At 41.0% G+C, this 27,836-nt stretch overlaps 2 protein-coding genes across 3 annotated transcripts; both read left to right on the top strand.

Annotated features, from left to right (window-relative positions):
• The first annotated feature begins 1,649 nt into the window (after positions 1–1,649).
• LOC136429464 (fibroblast growth factor receptor 3-like) lies at positions 1,650–14,152 on the top strand. Its single transcript, XM_066419294.1, has 15 exons — positions 1,650–1,769; positions 1,890–1,971; positions 2,440–2,568; positions 2,691–2,868; positions 3,155–3,270; positions 5,870–5,992; positions 6,392–6,561; positions 7,358–7,550; positions 7,732–7,842; positions 8,741–8,913; positions 9,939–10,058; positions 10,605–10,684; positions 11,418–11,558; positions 12,169–12,259; positions 12,890–14,152. Exons 1-15 carry the CDS (start codon positions 1,650–1,652, stop codon positions 12,953–12,955), a joined length of 1,893 nt encoding a protein of 630 aa, XP_066275391.1. The 3' UTR covers positions 12,956–14,152.
• A 494-nt stretch (positions 14,153–14,646) lies between these two features.
• Positions 14,647–25,763, top strand: LOC136431185 (tetraspanin-33-like). Of its 2 annotated transcripts, none has more exons than XM_066422474.1 (8): positions 14,647–14,903; positions 16,009–16,194; positions 18,286–18,360; positions 18,990–19,085; positions 20,610–20,744; positions 21,473–21,520; positions 21,985–22,101; positions 23,963–25,763. In XM_066422474.1, the coding sequence occupies exons 1-8, from the start codon at positions 14,778–14,780 to the stop codon at positions 24,035–24,037; spliced, it is 858 nt and encodes a 285-aa protein (XP_066278571.1). In that variant the 5' UTR covers positions 14,647–14,777; the 3' UTR covers positions 24,038–25,763. The 2 variants fall into 2 exon arrangements, with proteins under 2 accessions (XP_066278571.1, XP_066278570.1); XM_066422473.1 differs by having other exon boundaries at positions 22,705–25,763.
• Positions 25,764–27,836: the final 2,073 nt, after the last annotated feature.

Here is a 27,836-nt window from a genome sequence, read left to right as displayed (position 1 = left end):
ACTTGCAAGTTAACTAAACTACGCACAAAAGGTTTGAAACTTTACTTTGGTTGATCATATTTCCGTTGTTTCTTGATCAATTTCAATGCATTATACATCGTTGAAAAGCCTCTGTAATTTCCTTTCCTATCATATCCAACTCATTACAATTGCAATCTCATGGAGCGAGCACCAGGCCTGCTTACGTGAGTGGGTTGTAGAAAAAAAGTGCCAAAATTTCCATGCTAGTGTCAAACACTCAGCGCAGCGCCAAACGCATTTGTGGTGGTGTTGTCCACATCGTAAATGGAACAGTGTGTGTCATGTTCACAGCTACAGATAAGAGTAGATTTATTTAGACTGCTGGATGGGTAAATGAAAGTGTGGGCAACGAAGAGAACCCCACGCTTACTGTTGCACAGATACTGACTGACTGATTGTTTTGTTGGAGTCAGTGTCATGGCGTGGGGCAGTACAACGTTAACTGCCAGAGGAAAAACCAGGCTAATCCTCCTAAGCAACATCGATGTGTCAAGACATAGAGACACCTTTCTCAATCCAGTCACATTTCCAAGATCCTTACCTCTGCAATATGCAAGATCTGCAAGATGATGGTGCACGTCCATACAGAATGAGAGTCATTTCAGACCACCTCCAGGATGCAGGAATACAGAGGATAGAATGGCCTTCCTGCAGCCCAGATCTCAACACAATCGAACTCAGTCTCAGACTCTGTGATCACTGATCAGCTTGGGCGAGCTGTGCATGCAAGAATGATCAACAGAACAACACTGGTCCACCTGCGACGACTCCTTGTGGAAGAATAGCCAGGGGCCGCGTAACAAAACTGGTGACAAGCATGAGGAGGATGTGCCGGGCTGTGGTGACAGTGCATGGCTTGTGTCCTCAGTATTAATCCACCTTCATCATAACTGAAGCCCCTTTACGCATTTTTTTGGATGAAGACTATCCTTGGCTTTCATATTAATGCGTTTTGTTGATTTAAGTTTGATATTACCCTCGTACAAAAGCCATGTGCTACCAGCAGAAGAAAAAAAAATATTGAATTGAGCGTTTGTTAACATTTGTAGGGTAATCTGGGCACATTTTTTATGTGACCTGCTCGCATAAGCAGGACTGGTGCTCGTTGCATTAATTTACAACCATATTAAGTTTGATATCGTGGGAAATAGAATCACACAAGCTTTGTAATGATATACAAATCATTGAAATTGATCAAGAAACAACGGAGATATGATCGACCAAAGTTAAGTTTCCAAACTTTTTTGTGCTGAGTGTAGTTTACGTATAGAGATTGAGGAAATTAGTCTGGCTGTAACAATCATAGTTTGTAGCTTTGTGGGTGTTTTTAGGAATCAGACCCAACACGGCGTCATATATGGATATACAAGAAGCCAGCCGTTACGATCTTATTCTGTCTTCCTCGTGTCAGTAATTATATAATGACTGGAACTATCTGTCTCCGTTAGGGGGCGTTGTGGCGTGAAAAATGCGCCGCAAACGTGACTACGTGTGCACGTATCCCCACACGTCCTGACTGGAGTAGATTTCCTTACGAGTCTAGCTTAAGTAGCGTCTAACTGTAAGTTTTAAAAAATGAAGTATACTGGCTCCGTAACATGTCAATTTACTTTCTAACATTCTAAAATATGCCTCTTCACAACAGCAACTGGCCGCCTGATGACTTGCCGTGGGTTCCCTTCTACAATAATAACGTGCCGTGGGAGCAAACACTTGGAGTTTTAAAAATCACATACCACAATGTACAGGTAAGATGTGTGCTTCAAACGGAAACTTCCATTTCTACCTGCCAGGATGAAATTTATGACCACCAGAAAACAGTAGCATGTACACATGTGATAACGTTACCAGCTGTAACTATGTTTCAGGTAGGGGCAGAGAACTCTTACCTAAATGAGGTGGCATGTGTGGCCTACGGGAAAACGTACTTTATTGAAGTGATAGTCACAGGTGAGAACAAGCCTTTAAAAGGGCTCTCATTTCAGCGTTGATATACAACATGGAGCATTATGCTTGTATGGCCTTTAGCTGTCATCGCATAATTGTTAAACCGCCTTAAGTCATAAAGCACAATTTTTCGTACGTTACGTAGAAGCTGCGTGAAACCAGATTGATAGGGTTGATCCACTCACACCGAGATGGACCGGTACCCTTGTCAATAAGTGTAGTTGGTTCTCGAGTGCTGGAGTGTGGCTCTCCTCAAACATGGAATCTTCGGCTTTATTTCCCAACCTAGAGGAAGTCAATGTAGTAGTGTTTTATATTCAGTCTTCGCATCCCATCTACTGGTAGGGGTTTGCAATGATCCTACTTTTGACTGTGATGGACATGGAAAGATTTTAGTCTATATTATTGGTAATCTAGAAACGTCGGCATTTGTGTATAAAAAAATTTATCTTATGCCTAATTCTTCTTCAGCCTGTCCAATCGGCCGGTTCGGACGGTTCTGCATGGAGCGATGTCAGTGTTACAACGGGGCTTCGTGCCACAGCTTCAACGGCGCGTGCAAGTGCACCCCTGGCTGGAGAGGAAGGAACTGCACCATAGGTAGCCACTCACTAAGTTCTGATTCTGATCCCGTGTCCCGTGAGTTTTGCAACAGCTCTCTGCCTTTGACATTTCGATTAGGTACTGGATTGTCTTCATGAGATTTTTCCAATTTTTGTTAGAAAATCCAGAAGTTCGCATCAGCCCTTCAAGCAGGAAACTGACAGACTTGCGGTACGGGCAGGAACTGCAGTTCAACTGCACAGCCTACAAATTTCCCATCGCCAACATCGCATGGTTCTTCGAGGATGACGACGTCTCTGTTATTGGGAGGCTGCCGAACGTAACTGAGGACAGGAGGTAAGGCTTCTTTAAAGTCGTCATACTTCTCACCAGTGTCTCTTTCATTTGATTCCAAAGCAGAACAATCTATTCTTTATCTACATGTACGAAGGCATAGAACGACAAGATGTAGAAACTTTGCAGAACCTCTCCACAGCCTACGGGGAACCTCTCAGCAACTTACGGAGACCCTAAAAAGTCGATTTCTTCAATCAAACCAGAACACTGACCAAAAAAACAAACTGTTTTTTATACATAATTCCGCAAATCTCATCACGTCACTTGTTTCCACCTCTCTCCACAGCTCTACCGTTCTATTCATCAGCTCCCTGCTACCTCAGTATGAGGGTCACGTGACGTGTGAGGCCGTTAGTGTCAGTGGAGACAAATACAATGATGTGGTCGACATACGAATAACAGGTACTACATATCATATTCGCAATCAATCAATCAATCAATCAATCAATCAGTTTGTATTGAGTTTAATGGACTCATCAGATGGAAAAAGACGAACGGAATGATATAGAAACTGAACTTCGTGTTACTGTTACTGTTGTATTACTTATATGTAACTGATGCATTACTGTTGTATTGCTGCTATGAAACTATTTCATTACTGTTGTATTTCTGTAATGTAACTATAGTACATAGCTGTTGTGCAGCAGTTTATTACTTCAGATTTTTTTTTTATTACTTCCTCAAACGTACATAGGCAGGGAAATACACACATGATATACCCTGAATTGCGTAGGTTTGTTACAAAGAAACTTATACGTGCAGAATGTCAACAAACAAAAATACATAATATATTAACAAACACTAAGCATAGATCCGAACTCACAGGCTGATGGTAATGCTAGGAAATAGAGTCATTATAAAGTCTGACTGCAGTGTGGAGAAACGACTGTTTCAGTCTGTCAGTTCTTGCCTTGGGGAGAGTGAACGCGTTCTTGTTCCTCAGTTGCCTGCCAGTAAATGTGCGTCTTTGAGGAGGCACAAGATCATGCAGTGGATGTTCGGGACTTAACATGTCCTTAAAGAGCTTTACTGCAGCAGCTTCTCTCCGTTCCTTCAAGGAAGGTAGGTTGGGAACTGATCGCCTACCCCCGAGAGAGATGATACGGAGGGCCCGTTTCTGTACACGTTCAATGCTGTCCGATTGTTCTTTGCTACAACCTACCAGCAGAACGTGACCGTATTCAAGAACGCTACGAATAAGTGACAGGTAAATCTGAACCAGGTCAGCCACGCACAACCCCTGTTTAGTCAGTAGTCTGAGATAGTGCAGCCTGCTCGATGCTTTTGAAACGAGGGATTGTACATGGTCGTGCCATGACAGCTTGCAGTCGAAGATGAACCCAAGGCCCTTTGCGACCCTTGAGAATGGTACAGGTTCACCGCCGAGCGAGAGTGACGGCAAAAGTGGAATATTTCTGCTGAAGCAAATCAACAGAGACTGACTTTTTTTGCCGTTTAGCAGCATGCCATTGCACTCCGCCCAGGAATCAAGCTGTAGCGCTTCCTCTCTCATCCTGTTATCCACGCGATCCTTCCCCAGGGAGATAGACCTGGACAAACCCACGTCGTCTGCGTAGCCGACATCAAGAGTGTCGCTGTAGACTACGTCTCGAGTACTCATGAACAGGAGGAAAAGGTAGGGTGACAGTACACCTCCCTGATCGAGGTACCCCCGAAGTGAGTACTCTCCACTCGCTGACTTTACCGTTAGCAACCACTCTCTGGGTACGGCCCTGCAGATAGTTCTGTATCCAGGCTACCATGCGTGGATTGGTCACCACGTCGTTCACTCGTTGAAGGAAGATTGAATGGTTCACTCTGTCAAATGCTTTGCTCATGTCTGCGAACAAAGCAAGGACTGCTGCGTGACGTCTTGAGTCTAAGGCTGACAGCCACGTGTGTACCATCCTTATGGCCGCTAAGACAGTGGAAGAACCCTTCAGGTAAGCGTACTGGTTTCTAATGGCAGGTGTAATAGAGGGCAGTAGTCTTTTCAGAATACACCGTTCCATGAGCTTGGCCGCTACGGGTAAGAGGGACACGGGCCTCATCTCACTGGCGTTAGCTGCACCCTTAGATTTTGGCACAGGGACAACGTTTGCTGCCTTCCATATACTAGGAACAACACCCTCCTCATACGAAGCGTTAAACAGGTGGGTGATGACTGGCGCCAAGTCGTCAGCGTAATGCTTGAGAGTCCATGTTGGGAGATCATCAGGGCCGCTTGCCTTGTGAGGGTTTAAGTCCTTAAGAAGAGTCTTCACCTCACCGATCGAACACAAGTCAACGCATGGAGTCGGACACTGCAGGGGGAACAGGTGCAAAGACGTTCCAGGACACCACGCTGAGGCAAAGTACTGATTTAGAACCTCGGCCACCTCGTGGTCTGGCACGTCTTCAATGGTGGTACTATTAGATCTCTCTTGTGCTCTGCCAAGTTCGAGGTTAACAGAGCCCCACCACTTACGTGGGTTTTCCTGTTTGAGGGTTTGTATGAAGTTTCTGTAGTGCCAGTTCTTGGCATGCCTGATGCTGGTTTGAACGTTGTTTCTGAAAGATTTCCACCGAGCAGACTTGCCATGCCGCTTGAACTCCTCAGCCCTTTTCCTGATAGCGCGTTTGACGCCCTCAGTCATCCACTTCTTGTCACAGGCTTTTGTCGCCGACACTTTACTGCTAAATTGTTGTTGCATTGCTGTTGTGTAAGTCTTGTATTGCTGTTGTGTAAGTGTTGTTTTACTGTTATATCCTGACGGGCCAATGATTTTGTATCTCGGTGGAACATTAGCCTGAGTACCAGCCTTTATAGCTTCCGTACGCTACCCAAGCTCCGCTCCTCGCGTCCCAGCCGTTACAGATACGTGCGGGCCCAGTCTTTTTGGCCGGCAGCGGAGCTTGGGTAGCGCAGCGGAGCTAGGGTAGCGGACGGAAGCTAAAAAGGCTGGCACTCAGGCTAATGTTCCACCGAGAAACAAAATCATTGGCTAGTGGAACATTTCAGGTTGTCAGGATAACCTGTACGGCGAGCGGTGTGACCAGGTATGTGACTGTACCGGACTGGCCACGTGTAACCGGACCCTGGGCTGTGTCTGTCAGGAAGGCGTGTACGGCGTGGGTTGTCCAAGTAAGTCAGTTTCACAAGCGGAATCTCCTTCAGCAAACGGCTTTTGTTGAGGCAACTTACACCTTACACCAGAGGCAACTTACATCTTACACCAGAACTAGCTGATGATAATCAAGTAGATGAAGACATACATTCAGTTGAAACCTACCCCAACTGGATATTAGTTTTCACGAAGAAAGTAAATTACCTGCCAACGATTTAGTAGTCCGCCTGCTAGCTTTCCTGTGGTGATGATGACTTGAGCTACTTCTCGCCGCTAAGTGGCGCTGTGGCGAGATGTGACTGAGTTTGTATCCCCCTCGTCTATATTTGTTTTGGCAAGTCTACCATTAACCACGATGTGCATTAATCTAGTCTGTAAACCCAATGAAACTCACGTGTTGTCTCCACCCGTTACAGGACCCGATGACGCAGTCTCCCAGTCCACCCTACTGTCCATCAGCCTGACCTCAGGCGGGGTGGTTGTCGTCCTCCTCATCGCCATCTTCCTGCTCCACCGGCAAAACCAAAGGATGCGCGTGGGAACCATCGACGATCCAGAAGTCTTCAAACTTGGACAGAATTTACAGGTATATTTTTTTTCTGCCATCCAAATGCTTTCTACAGATCTATGATGCGGTCAGAGTTGTCAGTGGAGGTTGATCAAGTTTGGGTCGATATTCAACTGACTTGATCATAGGGATGACATTCGCGCGCGCATCAATTTTAGTTCAATTAAAAAAAGTTTTCGCCATACTGTAAATCTAACAAAAGGGCTAAAAAGGAGGAAATATTTGACACAAACTGTCAAGAATATCGGAAAAGTAATAATAATGTCGTAGAATACTTCTTTTCCTCACTAAAAACGTACTTATTTTGTCAAATTCTTACTAATGATGGCACAAAATGTATTTTGAGTCATGAGTCTTCTGAAGTCAAATAAGAAGATGTGAAAGAACAAAAGTAGACAATTTATTGTTTGATATATCATGTCCTGCGTGTTCAGTTATTTTCAAAATTTACATTACATAATGAACGCAACGTTTTTTTGCCCAAATCTTGATTCTTGTGTCAATTTTAGGTTGCTTAGGGGATGACATCCGTAACGTTATATCAAAACCAGCACTGCTTTGATGCTAAACATCACCGTTCCGTACACGCACAAAACCCCGTCTATGATACTTTAAAAATCCCAACGGTGTAAGCATTACTTTTGTGGACATGTATGTTGCACAGTTAGAAAATAGAAATTCTTTGTCTCGCTTGATGTCCAAGTAAAACAACAAGTTACAAAACGTTTGCAATACTTCGCATCTGAGGCATGCAATCAACAATGAAATAAACTAAATGACACCTCCACACGGTTCAATTTCCAACCGTCACCAGGCCGTGATGCCACGGGAACGAGGTCCCTCGTCAATCAGTATCGACATAGACATGCTGAAGGAGAGGGAGATAGACAGGAACAGGCTGCAGATTGGACAACTCTTGGGAGAGGGCGCTTTTGGGCATGTAGTCAAGGCAACGCTCGAACAACCTGAGGAAGGCGATGTGGTGGTGGCTGTCAAGAAACTGAAAGGTAGTTTAACTATAGCTAGCTAGCTATGAAGGTAGATGCAAGATATTAAGACATAAAACAGTCACTTTGAAGTGTAGTCACACACGTGCAAATTAACTAGCAGACCTATTCACTACTACCGTTTAATATGATGAATCAAGATGGAAAATCTGCTGTTTTCTTGATTATTTTACATGTCCAGACGACGCAGAAACAACCGCAAGGACAGCTCTTCTGAGGGAGACCTGTATCATGTTGTTGTGCGGTGACCATGACCACGTCATAGGGCTGAAAGGCATCTGCTTTAGAGACGGTCAGATCGCATCACTATGTTGTTTATGTGTCCGTGTGTATCTACTCAGTGCTGTACCACTGAAAGATGTGCAGAGGATGCCTGTCGATGTTGTCATGTACTTATCAAGTAGATAAATGGCCGTTAAAACTGTCTTTAATAACAACTCCCGAACAGATGTAAGAATCCCGCTCGGCGTTTGCGTATTTTAGTATTGAACCTCTTTAACTCTTTACTCTAGGGATGTCCCTGTAGCTCACCATGTACGAGCCTCACTGTTGAGCTCCTGGTTTTCAATCAGTTGGTAACTTGGAGGCCTCAGTTCAATCCTGGTAAGGGCATCTCCGTTGGGGCTGCACCCGTCTTATGGACGGGGCGTAGCGTGAGGGCCCCGTGTTTGATTTAGGAGCTACCTCGATCACAATAAAGCGGAGGGGCTATCACCCCCCCCCCCCCTCTGCAAAAATATACCCTGTTAGGGGGCCTGTTTGCTCTATGTGTCACTAGGCAATACAAGGATACAAACAAATGAAACTAGCGAACGAACATTTTATGCGTCTTGTTGACTATACCTCGCATTGGTCTGCAAGTATTCTATTGGAAGGGAACGACATGCATAACATAATTTTTATGCAGATTCAGCACCAGGGACAGAACTCCCTTACTCCCGGTTCACCCGCCACATGCCGAAAGTTAAAAAGGTGCAATTTTAGAAGGACCTACTGAATGTTGCCAAGAACGCTGGGACTGAGTTGGATCCTTACATCTGTTTGGAGAAAATCTGACTCATTTCTGGCAAAGCAGTTGTTTGTAAACTCAAGTCTGAAAAGAGTGCTGTAAACATGGAAAGTTTGTTACATGTACATGACATCTTGTACCCAGTACGTGCATGACGATCAGAGGGTTTGCTTTACTACAGGCCCCCTACAATTGGTGCTGGAATATGCCGAGCACGGATGTCTTCTTCACCTGCTGTGGACGCTACGTGCGGAGTCCAAAACCAACATGGCCGTTCTGTCCAACAAACGGCACATCTTCGAGACCATGATGGTTGAGGTTTGCAGCGGGCTGGAGCACCTGGCGAGCAGCAGGGTGGGATGTTGTTAAAGAGAGGCTAAACTTAAAATTGAAAAATCTACTATACTTTGCTATATATACCTCAAAGTCAAGTCCTCACTTGTTTTACATAAGTCCGCCACAGTTCCGGGCTCTTCCGTCATTTGTAACTTTGGCCGTCCTGACGGCTACTCGCCTGATGATTGAATTAATCAATTGTAAGGTCACAATATGTGACGTCAGGTCTCGGCATTTCCCATTCAATATGAACAAGGATTTTGGATCTGGTTTTCCTGAGGATTGATTTCGAGGAATTTTCCAAATTCAAGGCTCACTATCTCCTCGATTCCCTCGAATTCGTCAGAAAATTCCTCGAAATCCATCTTCAGGAAAGTCAGATCGAAAAGCCGTATTCACTTTGGTTTGAAAATGCCGAGACCTGACGTCACACATTGTGACCTTATAATTGATTAATTCGATCATCTGGCGAGTAGCCGTCAGAACGGCCCAAGTTGCAAAAGACGGGAGAGCCCTGAACTATGGCGGGTTTATGTAAAGCAAGTGAGGACTTGGGGTGTATTTAGCAAAGTATAGTAGACTTTTCAAATTTAAGTTTAGCCTCCCTTTAAAAACAGCTTTACAGCCAACTACCGAGACGTGTCTCTGTGGCGCTTTGCCATATGGGTCAAATTCGGCGTAGGTCCGAGCAACTCTTGTTACGGCTCGTATTCGTCCTTTCGGCGTTATCCGTAGGCGTTTTCTAAAACCCAACACATATATGGGGAAGAGTAGCGGTGAACCGATTGGTGCTCGCCTAAAAGCAAGACCTACAATCTGTAGAAACGTCATTACGCTTCGAGTTCGACCTGCTTTACTTCTAAATTTTTCCCGACCCTCTTTCCAAAATGACTTCTCAAGAAACCTGATTGGTCAAAATGATACGTCGTTACAGATCTCAGATCAACGTTTTCGAACACAGTAAGTATATATTATCACTGACCATTGCCCTTCTGTCCTAAATATTATGATGACATGCCTTGGTCATTTCTATTCATGCGCAGCTTGTTCACCGAGACATCGCGACCCGAAACATCCTTGTTTGTGGAAGGGGAACCGCCAAGATCGGGGACTTCGGGCTGGCCCGGGACACGTACGCTGTTGGGTACCATCGACAGGAGAAGGTAGGTCGGACTGACGTCAATAATACTCTAACTGTAGACGTCACGGCTGCTCAGCTCGGTAGAGTGCTGCGCAGATGAACGAAATAAGTCCCTTTGTCATCCTAAAAATGTGTCGTTTTTCATCGAAAATTTTGAAGCAACTTTTAGAGCTAGAAGAACAGCTGGAGGTAGGATCATGATTTCCAAGGTCGGTCAAAGTTTTTGGCTTTTCAGTATAACAGGAGGTTTTCGTGATTAAATGTATGTATTTTTCTAAGACCCTCTTCCTGAATATGCTATAGTACATTTCTATAGGATTTCCTATATGTGTGTCCATTCATAAGAACAAGTTTTTAAAAGAAAGAAAGAAGCGAAGAAACCAACAATAGTCGACAAGTCAAATCAGGTTCTACATACCCATGACGACCGTCCCGTGGATTCTGCCACCAGTCTTAATGATCTTCTCCATTTTGAACTGTAATGTAAGAAACGATAAATGTACAACACTTTTCAGCTGAAATTACAAAACCTTTATCTTTTTCTGAGAGTTTCTCTCTTTTCATCCAGGGCAACGACCTCTTGCCTCTGAAGTGGATGGCACCGGAGGGTCTGAAGAACGAGGCTACGTTCACACCCAAGAGTGACGTGTGAGTATGTTGAGCACGTCGCTCCACACGTCTCTACATAAGGCTGCACCAAGTAATTTTTATGGATGACGTCCTTTGGAGACCCTAAATCTAATGCGAGAGCGCGAAAAAAAACAAGAAGGGCCGAAAAAAACAATATGCCTAGATTTGAAATATAAAAGTTGACGACACATGTTAGGACACAAATTGAATGAGAGAACACAGTGTAACAACTAACAATTATTCTGTTCATCGTGAAAAGAGCAATAATTTGAATAAATCAGTTGAAGTTGAACAGCAGTTGTTGTCCTGTCCTGTTTCTTTCCATATCCCATTGATTTGCGGCACTGTCGTAACTTTTTCGTCATAGTTACAGGAAGCGGAATTTTTTTTTTTTTCTGGGAACAGACCAAAATCAATGCGCGCGCGGACGTCATCCATAAAAATTACTTGGTGTAGCCTAACAAACACAAACTAGCTTTTGAAAAAGAAAATACGCCCTTTAAGGTTCTCTGTCCTTTTGTGGTCTCACCCAAAGTTCTTCCCTGTCATGTTGTCGTGATAATTTAATTCCTCCTGGATTTTTGTTCCAGTACCATATCAGGAACACGTGTGAAGATTAGGATACTGGCGATGGTCAGCATAGTAAGAAATACTATTGCAGCAAACAGCAAGGTGATACTGACTGCACCTTTTCTTGTTCTTAAACATTGCGAAGCATATATATATAGTAAAGGTTGTTTTTACTTGCCAGATGGTCTTTTGGGGTCCTGTTGTGGGAAGTGGCGCAGCTCGGTCGTACGCCGTACCCTGGGATGGACGGTGCAGACAGAATATACGATGCTCTGCGTAACCACTTCAGACTCCCCCAGCCTCGGCTGTGTACAGAAGAAAGGTACGGCTGGGATGGTGGACAATGGAGGTGGTGTGGGAGGGACCGGAGTTTATGTAATGTTGATCACAGGAGGGATGGGAAGGGGGGGGGGGGTTTCTTTGATGTTAACGTTGATGACGCTACATATCTTCTGCCACCTTCGGTTTGTACTTTAGTTTTGTTGTCACTGTTCTTTACTTGACTATTATAACAGAGCCTCTGGGTTTAGCACCTTTGTGAATTTGATCCGCGTATACCCAGTAGTCTGGTTCAAAGCTACTCTGATTGTAACTTTTAATCAAACTCTAAGTTCAAATAGCGTTTGTGCCCGCTTTGCACTTAATACTGTATGATGGGAATCATAATTCTTTCACCCAGTAGCCCTCATAGCATATGTTATTAAAGTGTAAAAATTCCAATTCGTTTAGCACCATCATATGAATCAGACATGTTACGTTTAGGCGCGAATATTCACCCCGTTAATCATAACATAGAGATAAACCTTTAATAGCTGTATCATGACTATATAGTTGATTATTATACGCCGGTGGCCCGTCATTATATACGATTTAGAAATCCTTATACAGGTCAAAGGCCTAGTAGACATCCATCCTGTTCACCATTCACACAGATACCGACTGATGCAGCAGTGCTGGAAGTTTAACGAGAAGAACAGGCCGGACGCCGCAACTGTCAGGAAACAACTGGAGGCAGATCCGAATGTAAGTTTGTTTTTCTTCTGTTGTGTTTCAGGAGGTTTGAGTCATTCTTCTAGGAATAGTGACCACTTACTTCTTCTGGCAATGATGGCTCGGCTTAAATATGGGATCTGCACGGATTGTTGCTAGTAGATCTTTGCCATAATCGTTCAGATATAGCCTCTACCAGGCTCCATTGATACGATTGCTGGCAAAATACTAGAAATCGGCCAAATAGAGTGAATAATATGCCAAGGGTAGTCAGCTATGCAGGGAAGGTCAATAGGCGACCAACGGATCCAACCTATCGACCTTCCCTACATAGCGCACTGCCCTTGGCATACTATTCACTCTATTTGGCCGATTTCTACTATTTTTCCAGCGATCAGCGGGGCCTGGTAGAGGCTAGTTCAGATATTATAGTTCTTGTACTTCTTTAGCTGTGTATGTTGATCCTACGAACCTCAAAATCTCTTACTACTGTACCATCTTACTCCGGATTAACCAGCTATAAGTGAGGAAAATATTGTTCAGAGAATCTTAAAAATGAATGATATTCTAGGTAATGACATCATCCTTAATCTGTTCAGACCACGACGCCACTGTCACGATATGATGTCGTTTTAACGATGTTGTGTCTATGTTCCTTGCTAGGGCTTCTTCTATTTCAATGTCCCTGTCGCGGCGATCGAGGCCGGAGCACCAGTCACTCCGGTGTGAGACCACATTGGACTTCGGTACGAGATCAGGATGACGACAGTCTGGACAGAACCATTGATCTCTACAGGAACTGATGGTCCAGTCTTAATAATGATATTTCTTTATTTACGTTTTCCCTTTTTACTTATTAACATGTACAGATCTTTAAGATGTATTCAAGGCATAAGATCGCAAAGTACTTAACTGATTTATGAAAGTCTTCACATGGTGATAATCAGATTTCAGTGCATACTTGCATAATGTTATATTCACGAAAACATGTATTGCAGCAAACTGCTCTTGGCTCTAATCTGTGTCCAAAGTTTTGTTCATCGCAAAAGGCGCTTGCTTACTTTAGATTTACTTCATATTCTAATGTACTGCACGTTTGTTAGAATGGCGGCTTGTTGATAATACTTTAACAGTGGTTATCAAGGGCCGTGATTAAGCAATAGTTCGATCAAAACATATCTTTAGAGGAAAAAAGGAGAAAATATCAAACGTAGGTTCATGGTTATCTTCTGCTTTTCTGGTAGTTATAATTATGCCTTTGGAATGATAGGGTATAGTTGTATGTTTAGATCGATATATACGTAGACGTTAATGACATAAATATAATGTCACTAATCGTAGAGATGTGCACAATGTAATAATCATATATACATCCACAGCTATTAGATAAGAAAGAAAGAAAGACGACTCCTTGTGATACAAGGGAAAAACAAAACAACACACATTATTAATCGGGAATCTCGTTTCATTAAACGCAGAGAACGCGCACCTTCTCAACGATTTTGTACTAAGCCACTACTGTGTGTACAAGGGGCTTTCCTGAACTGTAACGCATTCTATCCACACAGTACTGGTAATTTATAACAAAGGCTCTTGTGTTTTTCAGCCGACCCTCGGATTAGATTGTGATACCAGTAGAGTAATGAAACCCGACATGCCTGTTAAATCTTAGAGTCACATTTGTACAATATATGATGATGATGATGATGATGTACAACATGTACAAGCAAGGCTGTAACAATTTAAGGTCGTTTTTTTAGCTACGCAATAACATTGTATCATTTGTTTTAACGCTTACTGAGATATTACTACATACATGTATAAAGTTATACAATTATTGTGTTTGTAGTAATCGGTAAATAAGCAAGAGAATTTCTACGATCTAAGCGCTTCCCAACCATCGCAGGTAAAAAGATAATAAAGTATGCAAATCAGAGCATTCTCTCCAAGGTTTGTTGGCGAAATTATTGGGACGTCTAGTTTGATATTACATACATGCAAAATGGTTCAGAAACTGAAAGACAGAAGTACGCATACACATACAAACAGAAATACCTACTGACAAACATACACACACGCGCGTGCGCGCTTACATGCACACACACGAGCGTTACACACACACACACACACACACACACACACACACACACACTAGTACACAGACAGGCACAACAAAAGAAGTACCACCTGTTTGAATGTGAAAATAAGAAAAAGAACAGAATCTCACTTAATTCCCAGATGACAATTCTGGTTAAAATCTCTAGCTGCAAATGTTAAAATATTTTCAAACTGGGCCCATTGCCATACAATGGCTTTGCCCCTAAGATGTCGCCAAAATTCTTGACAACACCGGATCCATGAACTGAACAGGTGGCTAACGACCTTTGACCCGGATATAGAAACCCATCCTGTCAGGAAAAAGAGGAAGTGATCACTGGGCGGGGGGAGTAAACATCGGTGCGTGCCGTTAAAGAAGAGTCATCGTGCGTGTGTGCTTCTTGGACTCTTTCCACCGTAAAAATAGGATGGTTTGTCGGAGGTAGTGTCGAGCATGGAGCTAGGGAGTAGGAGGGAGGGACAGCAGCGGCAACCGCTGCGTCATCGCCGACAGAAACGCGTCACAGCCATCAGCCCGATCGTCAAGTATTCTCTCTTCGTCTTCACCTTTTTCTTCTGGGTACGTAAAGTTTAAGTTTGTCCGTCTATCAGTGTTCTATAATGAACCGAATAAATCTTATACGCAGCCAGCCAAGCCTTCGCCCAAGCGTTATGAATTGAGTTTTTTGATAGACTTAGAAAGTCTGAAGTCGACAGTTTATGCACCGCCCCCCTCCCCACACAAGAGTATAATTTTGTGGGAAGCCTTAATTATGTTAACTGATCACGAATCATCTATGAAAGCAACTGACAAAACATTCAAGGACTGGTATCATATCTAAGAAGCTTTAGGGAGCCTTATACCTTACAGTGAAGGCTTATTAACGACAATACATTATGTCATAATTTGTGTTAAAAGTTGTTAGATCTATCAGGATATTCCAAAAATAGTTACTCCAGCAACTGGATAAGATTTTGAAAATTTTATCCAGTTGTTTGAGTAACCATTTTTGGCGTATCTTACTACCTGGATGTCTAACCTTCATCAACCTACCAGGATATTATTATTATTACTGAGGAGGTTTAACCAAAGATCCCATTTTGTGAATCCTAGTACGAACGTTACAGGGTCAAAGTTTCACATCCCCTCTCCCCTTCCCTTTAACAACAGAATTTGGTGCAAATGCATACATTTTGTTTGTATGTTTGTATTGCATACCTGCTTAACAGCCCCATGGCGTAACGCACCATGTTTGTACTGAAGAGTACAAGCTGCATATCCGGACAGATTTGTTTGATCCGCTCACACCAGGATGGACCCCTACTCTTTTCAATAAGTGTTCTGGGTTCTTTTACGTGCCTGTGGTGTAACTCTCCTCAAACACGGAACCTTCATTTAGCGTTCTACTCGAGGGACGTTCCTAGCCCAAAGCTAGGTACACATTTACACCCGACTCGAGTTATGTTAATTGAATAATACTATAAATCATTGTTGTTGAACATAAATGTAACAACTTTTATTATCGTATATAAGATCAATATAATAACTATAATATCAGTTATGTTCGGTTTATACAAAAATCTTTACTAGTATGTATCTAGAATCTTACTTTTTACACTTACACTTACAGAGTTGGAATTTAGGTCTCTGACTTAATGCATGCCTATAAATGTGTCCTCCCCAGCTCATAGCAGGTGCCTTACTGGGGATCGGGATCTACGCACGTGTGGAGAAGGGACAGGTGAACGCTGTGGTGGATCTGCTGGCAGATCCAGCCATAGTGCTGATCGTGGTGGGATCCCTGGCCTGGATCCTTGGATTCTTCGGCTGTGTGGGAGCGCTGAGGGAGAACATCTGTCTCCTGAAAACTGTGAGTCACTTGTTTGTGTTTCTCTAAGTCCAACCAATAAGACATTGTTGTCATACAGTTGTGCTCACCAAACCTACTACACACAAAGTTTGGAAACTTTTGATTTTTGGTCGACCACATCTCTTTATTGTTACTTTCTACATGTAACTTGCATTGCATCATATGTCATTATATATTAATCAGTGAGTGACATTCAGTGACAAACTGTAGTTAGTACATATAGATGCTGTTGCATGTTGATTACCTTCGCCGAGAAGGTTATGCAGAGGGTAGCGTTTGTATGTATGTGTGTATGTAATGTACAGCATAACTCGAGAAGGCTTGGATGGATTGTCTTGATATTTGGTAGGTGGGTAGGTCTTGATGAGACTAGGAAATGATTAGATTTTGGGTCCCCTAGCGGCTTGTTAGGGTTGGGGTTTTGTTCGCGTTAAGAATTTTCGCGTTCGCGTGGAAAATTTTCGCGTGGAAAATTTGAAATGGAGAATTTATCTATAGGTTCAAAATATCAAAGTAATTTTATCATCAAAATTTTTCTCCCTTGGGAATAGACTTGAGTCCCTTGGGAATAGCACACACCAAACCACACCACACCCATGCAGGTAAAAAGTTTGCCTGTAATTTTGATCATTTGCTTGTTAAAATACGCTAATTAGTTGATCAGAAGGGAATTGAAGGTTTACAAGTCTAAGATTTCACACCCAAACAATTTCAAAGGATTTTTGAAATTTAAAAAATACAAAAAAAACAAGTTGATTCCCAAGGGACTCAAGTCTATTCCCAAGGGAGAAAAATTTTGATGATAAAATTACTTTGATATTTTGAACCTATAAATAAATTCTCCATTTCAAATTTTCCACGCGAAAATTTTCAACGCGTACGCGAACATTCTTCACGCGAAAAAAACCCGTTCCCGCTTGTTATAGTACTGCAGCGGAACTTCCTGTTTTGATATCTCGTGTTCTGGACATGCTATGGAACTGATTTTTGAGTGGTAGATAGCTCTTTGGACAGAGAGTAAGTGGTATGGGTTTGGGCCCCCTAGCGGCTTTTTTTGGAACTGCAGGAGCAGGTTTTGCATCTGACTTTGAAAGGGAATAACTCAAGAAGGGCTTGATGGATGGCAATGATTTTTGGTAAGTAGATAGCTTAAGTGATGATGAACATGGTTACATACTTTTTATGCAAATCAGTATCTAATTTGCATAATTAATGAGGAAAGTTTATACATCCGCCAAATTCCATGATAGGACTCTGAAACATGTGACATATGTAAGTGAGGAAGAGAGAAATATTAATTGATATGAACTATGTAAATGAAGACCTCATTTGCATAATTAATGAGAAAATACTACAACTCAAGATGGCCTTGATGGATGGTCATGATTTTTGGTATGTCGATAGCTTGTGTGATGCTTAGAATGATTGGCCGATAATTATGCAAATCAGAGTCTAATTTGCATAATTAATGAGGCAACTTTAAAAATCTGCTTTGTGCCATGATATGACTATTCAAATTGTAACTGAGGAAGAGAGGAATGTTGAAGATAGAAAATATGCAAATGTGGGCCTAATTTGCATACTGAAATGAGAAACTACTATAATTCCATACTGGTAAATGACGGAAATTTCATGCATTTAATACTTTTTTTGTGGCATCGGGAATTTATGTGAATGTGAACATCGTTGAATCAAATTATGCTGATAAGGGCCTCATTTGCATAATTGATGATCAATATTAGCATCACCTTCTTTGTTAAGCTCATACTTTGTTAAGCTCATACTTTGGACATGTCATATTTTAAGACAATCAACTGGTATGATTTATAATTGATGAGAAACACTCCTAATACGTCAGTCACAATGGTTAAAATCATTTGGCGAAGGTATGAGGTCGTGGAACTCTAGTTATACATGTATTGGGAAATATTGGTTAAACGATTCATATGGCGAAATTCTGCAAAGTCTGTATCTCTCAGTTCATCCTTCGAAATGCACGATCTTGCAATACATGTTTACTTCAAGTAGACCTTCTCTGTTGACTTTCAGTAGTGAATACCCGACGTGATGTATTGTTGTTTTCCCCTACAGTACTGCTATGTTTTGCTGATCCTGTTTGTACTACAGTTGGTGGGAGCTATTCTGGGCTTTGTCTTCTCTGATAAGGTACTGGCACCAGGACTGTAATCTAATATTGATTGCAAAACTGACTTCAGTGTCAGGAACAAATTCCAAAGGGAGAAGGCTGTTAACCAACAACTTTTCTGATCACAAAACTTATAAGGCTCACTGACATTGTACATTCTGATGGTATTAGAAATATTACTACTGAGCTCGCTGTATTAGAACATTTGTTCGTACATTTCTAATTGTCCGTACATTTCTATACATAAAGTTAAAAGCAGTAACATTAACGTTAATGGTATTAGAAACATAACTAGTGAGCAGGCAGGCTGCATTATATTCGTACATTTTAAATACTTATAACATTATATGTACTACTGGCCATATTGATGTTAAGAATTTAAAGCAGTGTTTACTGGTATCTGTGTTCGGTACTTTCCAGAACAAATATCTGACCTGACAGAGATTTTCTGAGTTGTTTTTGTCTACACTGAAGATGACATTGTCCTCTTGTTCCTTTGATTATTGATGTTAAAAATTCAAAGCGTTTACGTACATGGGTTTCAAATTGGTATTTTGCAGAAAAAATATCTGAACTGACAGATTTTCTGGGTTGTTTTTGTCTACACTGAAGATGACGTTGTCCTCTTGTTCCATTGATTATACTATAGGTAGAAGGACAGATAGGAAACCTTGTGGAGACAGCCATTGAGAAGTACCGGGATGACATTGACCTTCAGAACCTTATCGACTGGACACAAAAGGAGGTTGGTATAGGATCTCAACTTGTTCCTATCTATCCCTTGTCTAACTATTTAACAGTTGGGGCATCGCACAGAAGATCTGACAACCGTTTTCTCCACCCTTCCCGGTTTTCTGTTCTTTCTAATGTTTCTAATGTGTCATGCCAATCCAGTTCTCTGTTGCCTAACCCTAGGCACTACCCTTTTATGATGTAAATGGGGTCAACTTTCTGTATTGCTATCTGATGTTATACATGTAATTTTTGTGCACATTTTACATCTTCTCTTCATAATCAACACTGTTAAAAAGGCTTCTTCGCCCATGAATAGTTTGATCAAATCAACAGTTAAAAAAGCTGTTCTCACTCGACCAAAGGTGAAAAACCTTCCAACATTTTGGTAGCCCTTTTACTACCTTCCTCTGCAATAATAAAGATATACTCTAGTCATTAACCATGATGAGGGGGGATACAAGCTTAGTCATGTTTGTGACTGCATTCTTCAAATTCCTACTGCAGCTCCTCCTAGCTGCAGTGCAAAGTAGAACAAGTCAGTATTGCCCAGAGGAAGTTTATGATAAGCACAACCAAAACATTGGAAGGTGAAAAAAAATTGTTGGTGTGAGGAGAACTTCAAAATTGTCAACCACTGGCCTGTCTCATTTGACTCCGTGCTTCACTTTCTTATACTCTGTATCTTCTATTCTCTCTCCTGCTTGCTCTGTCAAAGGACATCTATTGTAAAAGCAATGCCTGTAAGTCACAGACTCTTAGTCACTTTTCTTCCCTAGGTTTCTATCCGTTGATGCCATGTTTTGCTCATCATTACCATCCACAATAATGATGAATTCTACAGTCGTCAATTTTTTCCATTGAGCTGTCACTGGGTGTTTTGTGGTTAACACTTGTATTTTTTAACTACAACTTACAGGCATCTTATTTTCCTCTTTTGAAAGTGATTCATCAACTCATTGCAAGTCAACAGTGAAAATCCTATGACATCAGAGCTCCCCTATCTCTTATGAAGTTCTCGTAACTAGTGTACCGAGGAAAGGAAACCTACAGTTATACAAGGGAGTGGAAGATAATAGGCACAGTAGACAGGTGATCAGTCTTAGTGCTTGGGTCAGTGGGGAAAATTATCCAACAAACCACCAAAAAGTGGCATCACACTTTTAATGACATTCATCCAAATTTATTGATCACGAGAAGGTCTCCAAACCTCAAAATTGCAAACTTGAGATTTGAGCATATTTTTCACCTGAAAAACTACCCAGCAAGCTTGGATGGGACTAGGTGACCTTGGCCGTTCTCTATAAGTATTGTGCAGTGATGGAGAGGTCACTGGCCCTGTTGCTGCCGAAGATGTCCTTTAGAGCACGCAGACTTGTTGGGCTAGCTATTTTCCTTCAGTGTGACACCGGGTTTCTGCAGATCTAGAGGTGGTGCCTAGTACAGATTCGACTCTAGTCTTGTGACAGAAAACAAGTTTCATGTCCTCTGCTAGTACTGGTAGAACCCATTGATAATTCTTCCTTGCCGTGTCCAGTTCCAGTGTTGTGGAGGAGAGAATGGTTTTAAGGACTGGCACCAGCACAACCGGTACTTCAACTGTTCTGATGGGAACCTGAGTCGTGAGAGGTGCGGGGTGCCCTACTCCTGCTGCAGACCTGAAGGGGAGGAGGTCAGGCCTTTAACATTGTACTGTACATCTTGAAATGGTTGCTGTGGTTTTATTTTCTGATTTTTTTTCTGATTTTTTTTGTGGTGAAATCTCCACCATGAATTTATGACACCACCAATTTGCATATCCAATGTTTTATTACTGTACCATTCGCAACCGTGAACTTACAACACAGCAAAAACCTCCCTTCCCTCGTTAAACAAAGTACCCTCAAAAATAAATGAATTCGAAATTTACTGTCTCTGCTTTTCCCAGCCTATAGTAAATTTATTTCAATTTGTGGAAGAAGGGAAGGAGGCAGTAGCAGTTACATTTTAAGTGTGCAGTTGAAACAAGTGTAGTGATGGAATGCAAGACAGAATGTATTATTTGCAGTGGTTTCAGCAGTGTGAATGGTACAGTGATTTCACTGCAAAAACCACGAACATAAATCATGGCGAATACTTAAAGATTCACAGTATCATCTCAGTCATTCCACTTCAGAATCTTTGAATTAAAATAGCTGGATTGATTGATGGTTACTATATCATCATGAACACTTGATTTACATGTTGCCAAAGATGATGATGGGTCAATAAGGATTGAAGTTTCATAATGATGATGTTTATGCAGGAATTGTTAAATCATCTTTAGAAACTGAAGAATTTTCCCTAAAAATATATGATAGCCTTTGTAACTGAAATTCGTGTAAGTAATGATCTAAACTTGCCCAAATCATATCTTTTCAGGTCGTGATCAACACAATGTGTGGCTATGACTTTGCCCCAGATACAACGGTGAGTCCAATGGTTTCAATAGTTTCTGCACTAATAGCTCCATGGAGCCAGCTCTACGGAGCTAAAAGGTATACACATTTTCTTGAGGGTGACGTGAACCATGAATCTGCATTCATTGTGGGTAGAGCCAGCTCTATGACACTTAATTTTCTTAGTTAATTTTTTTCTTGAAGGTGACGTGAACCGTGCATATGTATTTTTCTTGAAGGTGACGATAACCATATATATGCATTCATAATGCCTAGAGCTAGCTCCATGGAGGTAGAAAAAAATCTGCCACAGGGCTGTACTAATCGCCTAGAGCTAGCTCCATGGAGGTGATTAGTATGGACCCTTCTCAATGGTTTTGTAAAACCATAGCTAGACACATGTATTTTCTAAACACGTACAGCTTTTAGCATTGAAAACAGGAGCTACCTGTTCACACATGTGTAATCGTCTGACATGTTGGTTGTCCCTCGTAGCCAACTGAAGCCGTCGACAGGATCTACATCCGCAGCTGTATTTTTGCAGTTGCAGACTGGGCAAGGGAGAACCTGTTCCTGTTAGGAGGGATCGCTATGGGCCTGGCTATTCCACAGGTTGGTTGATTGACCAGTTTTTTAGTCAACAAAAAAGCTGATCTTCCACTGGTTGTGTCAAAAAGTATGTATTACACTACCTAAACTTAACACATGTTATTTTTACCTGGTAATTCCCATGTGCTCTCTTTTCCTGAGACATGGTGCCTGTAACTTAACTGTACCATTCCTACTGCTTACTTAATAGCTAGCAGTAGAATTTTTAAAGATATTAGCAGCTTATGTATCATACTAAGAAAACTAGATGCTAATTGTTCATACATCTGTGCAACCTGTTATTGGAGCCACACCAATTTGTTTGTTTTTTGTTCTCGGATATTTTATTGGCAAAATTCAGTAGGTTTTTAAGATGAAAACACAAGGCAGGGAGAAAAAACTTTGTCTATCACCTTGAAACTGTGTGTACCAAAGTGCAGAATTTCCCTTCAGACTCTGTTTTCATGTTGATATTCTAGTTCAATTTTTAAAAAAAGGAAAAGAACCAACAAATAAAATTGAAGTGGCCGAAGGTTTCAACCATTGCATGCTGTACAAGCTGCCAAGTTAACAACCAGCCTACCTGTAGTACTAGTGGACTAACCCTAGCTCCTCTGTACCTCGCAGCTGGTCGGCATCCTTCTGGCCAGGGTCTTCATCAACCAGATAGAGGATGAAACGGAACTGGCCAATCAGGAGGCCCAGTTGTAAGGACTTAGGATGAACGGGTGCTGGCCAATCAACACTCTTGTTACTGATGAGTCATGGTCACTCTAACTGTCATGGTAGTCAAGGATTAAATCTTCATTATGCATGATTATTATATTAATATAAATGCCCTTGTAGATTTTGATGATAGGGAGAGTTTAACAGCATTTTTAGTGCTTGCACAGCTACTAAATCTGATAAAACATTTCACACTTTGAGAATACAAAGGGATACACTGTCAGTGTTGTGAATGAAAGTCTATGTTGTAAAACATTATATATTTGACATGAGAATTCATAGGCTGCAAATGTCAAGCCATGCATTTTGATGGTTTAGTAACCTTATTTTTTATGCTTGAGGATCTACATCTTGCATAAATTAATTAATACAATGTTTAACTATAAATTTTATAAGCTCTTTTACATGTAGGAAAGAGTATAGTGTGTACAATGTATGAAAAAAGACTGTTTATTTGGGGTGCGTACCAGTACATGGTACCCAGATACAAAACTGGTACTTCTTGCTGGTGTGGTCCTTAAAAATTGATTGATTAGGACTGATTAGAATTTGAACAGAGGCAGTCAAATTTGTTGGGACTTACCAGTCCCAAAAAATAACAATGTCAAGCAAGAACCGAGAAGATTTAGCTAACCATTGTTACTCTCTTCCCAAGACATTAGCTTAAAAGGCCAACTAATTATATCCAGAAACAGCGAGGCAAGTATGGGTAGAGACACAAATACAGACACTTAACTGAGTTTTTATTCAACTTTTTTAGTCAAAGTGTCTGTATTCATGTCGTGCTCTCCAAAATATGATATTACATAATAGTGCTACTCAGTACCTGACTTGATCCTCTGGACCTGGAGTGGACCTGGACCTGATTTTTCTGTCCATTACCAACCCCTACTGTTTGTATTTTTGCACCATTGTTAAAAGGCAGGAGTGCTGTTGTCTGTCAAAGTCATGTGGAGTCCTTGTGGTATGCCCACCTATAAACCCAAATGTGCCTTTCACTTACCGTAAGAATAGTGGTAACTACATGTATATGTTTTGATGACTACAAATTTTGATACTGCAATACAAGCAAAAGAAGTGACTAATAGTCCAGGAAGTGTTGGAGTGTTGCTTTACAGGCACTCAAGTAGTCATGCCCTGTACAATTTGTCCCCCGTAGCTTCTGGGCATCGTGCTGGCAAGATCACTCGTCAACCAGATCATGTTGGAACAGGGCTGCCCAACTGGATTCTAATGCCCACTGGAGATGTTTACTGGGTGCTTTTACCCAACCTTTGTGTGAAATATTTTTGGCGATGCCTCTGGGGCAGAGCCATTTCTTCAGTGATGCTACCATAGCTATGATTATTGCCAGCTCTTGTTTCAAGTAGCACTGATCCGTAAGATACCTAATATCCTAATGAATTGCTGCTTGCTTCCTACATTCCCTCTATTTGGCCAAAACTTCACAAACTAACATGGATTGAATGCTATTAGGCATTCTGATTTTCCATATTATATTTCGGCCGGGGGGGGGGGGGGGTAAAATCTCACACAATGTAGCTGTTTATTTCCCTGAGCTCAAAAAGAGTCATTTTCACTTATTTCACTAATTTCAGAATCTCTAAATTTGGTTTTAGATATTTTTGTTATGCTTCTTGACCTTTAGAATGCCCTCTGTTGCACTGCTCCAGTACTTGCCAGTGCCTTGTTGTTAACATGCTATTATGCACCATATTTTTAATAAATCAAGTATGTTATGACATGAAATCTGTCTTTGTCAGCAGTTGAAAAGTAAAGGTATTATTATTATATAAAGGCAGGATGTGCCTTTAGTGTACTTAGAGTTCCTTCTTGTAATGATGGAAATGACAGAGCTATTGACATTATGGTCTATTTTTACAGATGATTTGCTTAAATTAGTTGTGATTGGCAACATCAAATGGTCCGTTAACTGATCATTTTTGCCCATTTTATTTATATTATATTGAAGTCCGCTGTCTTCCCTTTTGTTCTCCGTCCTATAATTGTTTCTTTTCTCACCACAAAGAATTATTGTTTGTTGATCTAATAGTTAATCTATAACGGACTTAAACCCATCTGCTGTTTAATTTAAAGTTTAGTACTTATGAATTATGATGTATTGAATAGTATGATTACATTGACCCTTTTTTAACTTCTAAATCAAAGTATTTAAAATGACCAATTATGTCAGCCATGCCTACATCTAATTCATCGAATTGAGAAGTTGGGTCTCTTTATTTGCTTCCAACATAAAATGAATAATTTGGGAAAGAAAGTAATTTAAGGATACTAAAAGTGTCCAACACATTTAGAGAGATTTTTTTCCCCATTTTGTAATTCATACTGTAATATGCATGTATTACACAATGTCTGTATAATAGAGATCAGTTTTGAGATTAGTATATGTGATGGCTTTATATGAATGAGGTTGCAAAGCAATTGTAGAATCTATTATCAATGATTTACATGACATTTATAGATATGAAAATATTCTATTTAATGCAATTAAATTATAGACACTTTCTAATCTATCATTTATTTCTTAGAATTTACTCGTTAATCATGTGATGATGATGATGATGATGATCAAGATAAGAATAGTTCCTTACTGGTATTGAAACATTCAACTAGATAAGATATGGAAATTTGTACTTGTAAAATTGTATGTTTTGAGTGACATTCATCACTCCTCTTCAGCATCACTATAAGAACGCCCAGAAGTAGACTCCGTATCTAATCCAGTGGAAGATAATCGTAATATAGTTTTTTTTTAGTTAGTGTGATTCTAATAAATGCTACCAACATGTGCCTTCAATGTAGGAATTAGTCTTGCAAAGATTTTATTTTGAAATGAAAATTTTACTGATGTAGCAAGGGACATGGAAAGTTATGTATGATGGCACTCAGTGCTGCAGGCTTATATTTTGTGGAAGAAAATAAAGTGTAGATATCTTTCATTGTTTTGACTTGTCTAAAACATCTTTTATACGCATAGTTTATTATTTTGCCTTTAATACTTGTGACTTGTGACATGCATACAGAGAGATATAGAATAATTTCGCAAATGTTGGTTTTGGTTACACAATGGTAAATTGTAATGATATCTTAGTTGTAATTTATATAGGTGTGAAGGTGTGAAAGAGGGGCCCCATCAATTTAATCCCCAGTGCAGTTTGAGATGAAGACTTAGTGTTAATCCTTGATGTACTTTAAGATTAGAACTTAACCCCTAATGCAGTTTAAGGTGACTAAGTCCTTATTAAAGCAGCTTAAGATTAGACGTAATGAAGTTATGAGGGGTTAGTCCCTGACAAAGTTACAAGTAATCTCCAAGCAGAAGGTTTGAAAATGCCGGCCAAGAATTGTAGGTTCATGTATGTAGATGCCACAATTTGTTCCCAGACAAACTTCTCCAATTCACTATGGTACAAGGGCACTATTAACTCCAAAGAGGGTACCGTATTTAGCTTAAGATATGCTTTATATATAGAGAGACAGGCATGATCTTTCTTTCAGCACACTTAAAATATTTGTATGAGAGACATACTAGATTATATATTCCATGCCTTTACAGCCAAAGAAATGCAACTTTCACAGTACTAGTATGACGTAACTTTCGTAATCTTGACTAGAGATGTGTTCTCTTCAATGGAAGATTTCTATCTAACCAAACAATTCTTACAAGAGCTTCTCGGCAGAAGAAAAAAACACAGTTGTGGACAGTTGAAAATTATTGTTGCTTGTTGCCTGTATATACTTTGATATGGAGGGGCACTATGTACATGTATTTTCAGAAATCCTTATGTCTACAGGTCTCTTGTGGCCCCAAGGATTTGAAGCCTTTTAGGTCTTCTTTGCAACTCTTTTGGCGACTTGTGTCCGCGTTAAGTATTAGTGATAATAACATATTTAGTCATAAAGAAGGGGTGATCGAGTCTCAATCCATTATCCGATTATAATCATCACCACTGATACAGATCGCATTGTATACTCTCAGCAACCGTGTTCCATAAGCCAGGATTTGTCAAATTATTTTTGCGTATATAAACTACCTATTTTCAATTGGCGACTGTTTATTGTAAATGTTCATATTTTCCAAGAAGCGACAGAATCTCCTCCTTGGAATAAAAGTTAATCTGTGATAACGGAAATATAAACATATATTTATTTCGAAAAAAGCAACATATTTCTATACACCTACAACATTAGTACGTCAATAGTACAAACAGTTAAGACAGATTGAGACTAAGTGGTGATATTGTACATACCCATGGAAAGTTTCTTAATTAGTCTTCATGCAGTTCAGTCCATTTCCACAATTGTTGGTAGCATTTTTACTGGGCCGCTTGAAGATTTGGGACATCCCCTGTTCCAGTTAGGACTTGCTGTGGGTTCACACGGTTTCCTCGAAACATAGAAACAAGTATCTGATGGATACTTGTCAGTCGTTGCCAGATTGCGTTCCTTAAGGCCAGTGTGCGGATGAGTGTTGCCATCGGGTTAATGAGTGAGTTCAGAGTTAAACCTGCAAATATTTCAGTAGTACGGGGACACATATAAGAGCTACTCTTACACACTGCCAACAGCAGAAGGGGTGACAGCCAGAAGACAAATGCCGCCACCACATGAAGCATTACAGTCCTGCTCTTGTACACCCTTTTTTCATATTTCCTCTGTGCCTCCTCTTGTGCAGCGTTGTTTGACTGATCACCCCCCTCCCTGTTTCCTCCTTGTGCCTGGGGGACCCCTGCCTGTTCAAGCCTTCTCTTTTCTAGCGCTCTAATTGCTACAAATACACTAGCATTTGTGAACATCATCACTATGCACAACAAGAACGTTATGGATATACAAATGATTACAAAAGCCAGAGGGAGAGATGAAATGCAGATACCAGTGGTAAGAGTCTGCATATGGACACAATTCCAGCCCATACAGGGTGAGAAGGCAAGCAATGAGAGAATAATCCATGAACATGCCAGAGCTACACCTCCACACAGTTTGGCACTGTCAGCACGGTTGTGGTAGTATAT

Source organism: Branchiostoma lanceolatum, chromosome 3, assembly GCF_035083965.1.
Source record: "Branchiostoma lanceolatum isolate klBraLanc5 chromosome 3, klBraLanc5.hap2, whole genome shotgun sequence".
In the NCBI taxonomy this organism is placed as follows: Eukaryota; Metazoa; Chordata; class Leptocardii; order Amphioxiformes; family Branchiostomatidae; genus Branchiostoma; species Branchiostoma lanceolatum.
This window is presented reverse-complemented; position numbering and strand designations above follow the sequence as displayed.

Excerpts from the sequence above, each read along its gene's own strand:
- LOC136429464 (XM_066419294.1), top strand. The coding sequence starts at position 1,650 with ATGCCTCTTCACAACAGCAACTGGCCGCCTGATGACTTGCCGTGGGTT. Across the intron at positions 10,685-11,417 it reads TTCACACCCAAGAGTGACGT|ATGGTCTTTTGGGGTCCTGT; the intron begins GTGAGTATGTTG and ends TTTACTTGCCAG. Across the intron at positions 11,559-12,168 it reads CGGCTGTGTACAGAAGAAAG|ATACCGACTGATGCAGCAGT; the intron begins GTACGGCTGGGA and ends CCATTCACACAG.
- LOC136431185 (XM_066422473.1), top strand. The coding sequence starts at position 14,778 with ATGGAGCTAGGGAGTAGGAGGGAGGGACAGCAGCGGCAACCGCTGCGT. Across the intron at positions 18,361-18,989 it reads GCTTTGTCTTCTCTGATAAG|GTAGAAGGACAGATAGGAAA; the intron begins GTACTGGCACCA and ends ATTATACTATAG. Across the intron at positions 20,745-21,472 it reads GCAGACCTGAAGGGGAGGAG|GTCGTGATCAACACAATGTG; the intron begins GTCAGGCCTTTA and ends ATATCTTTTCAG.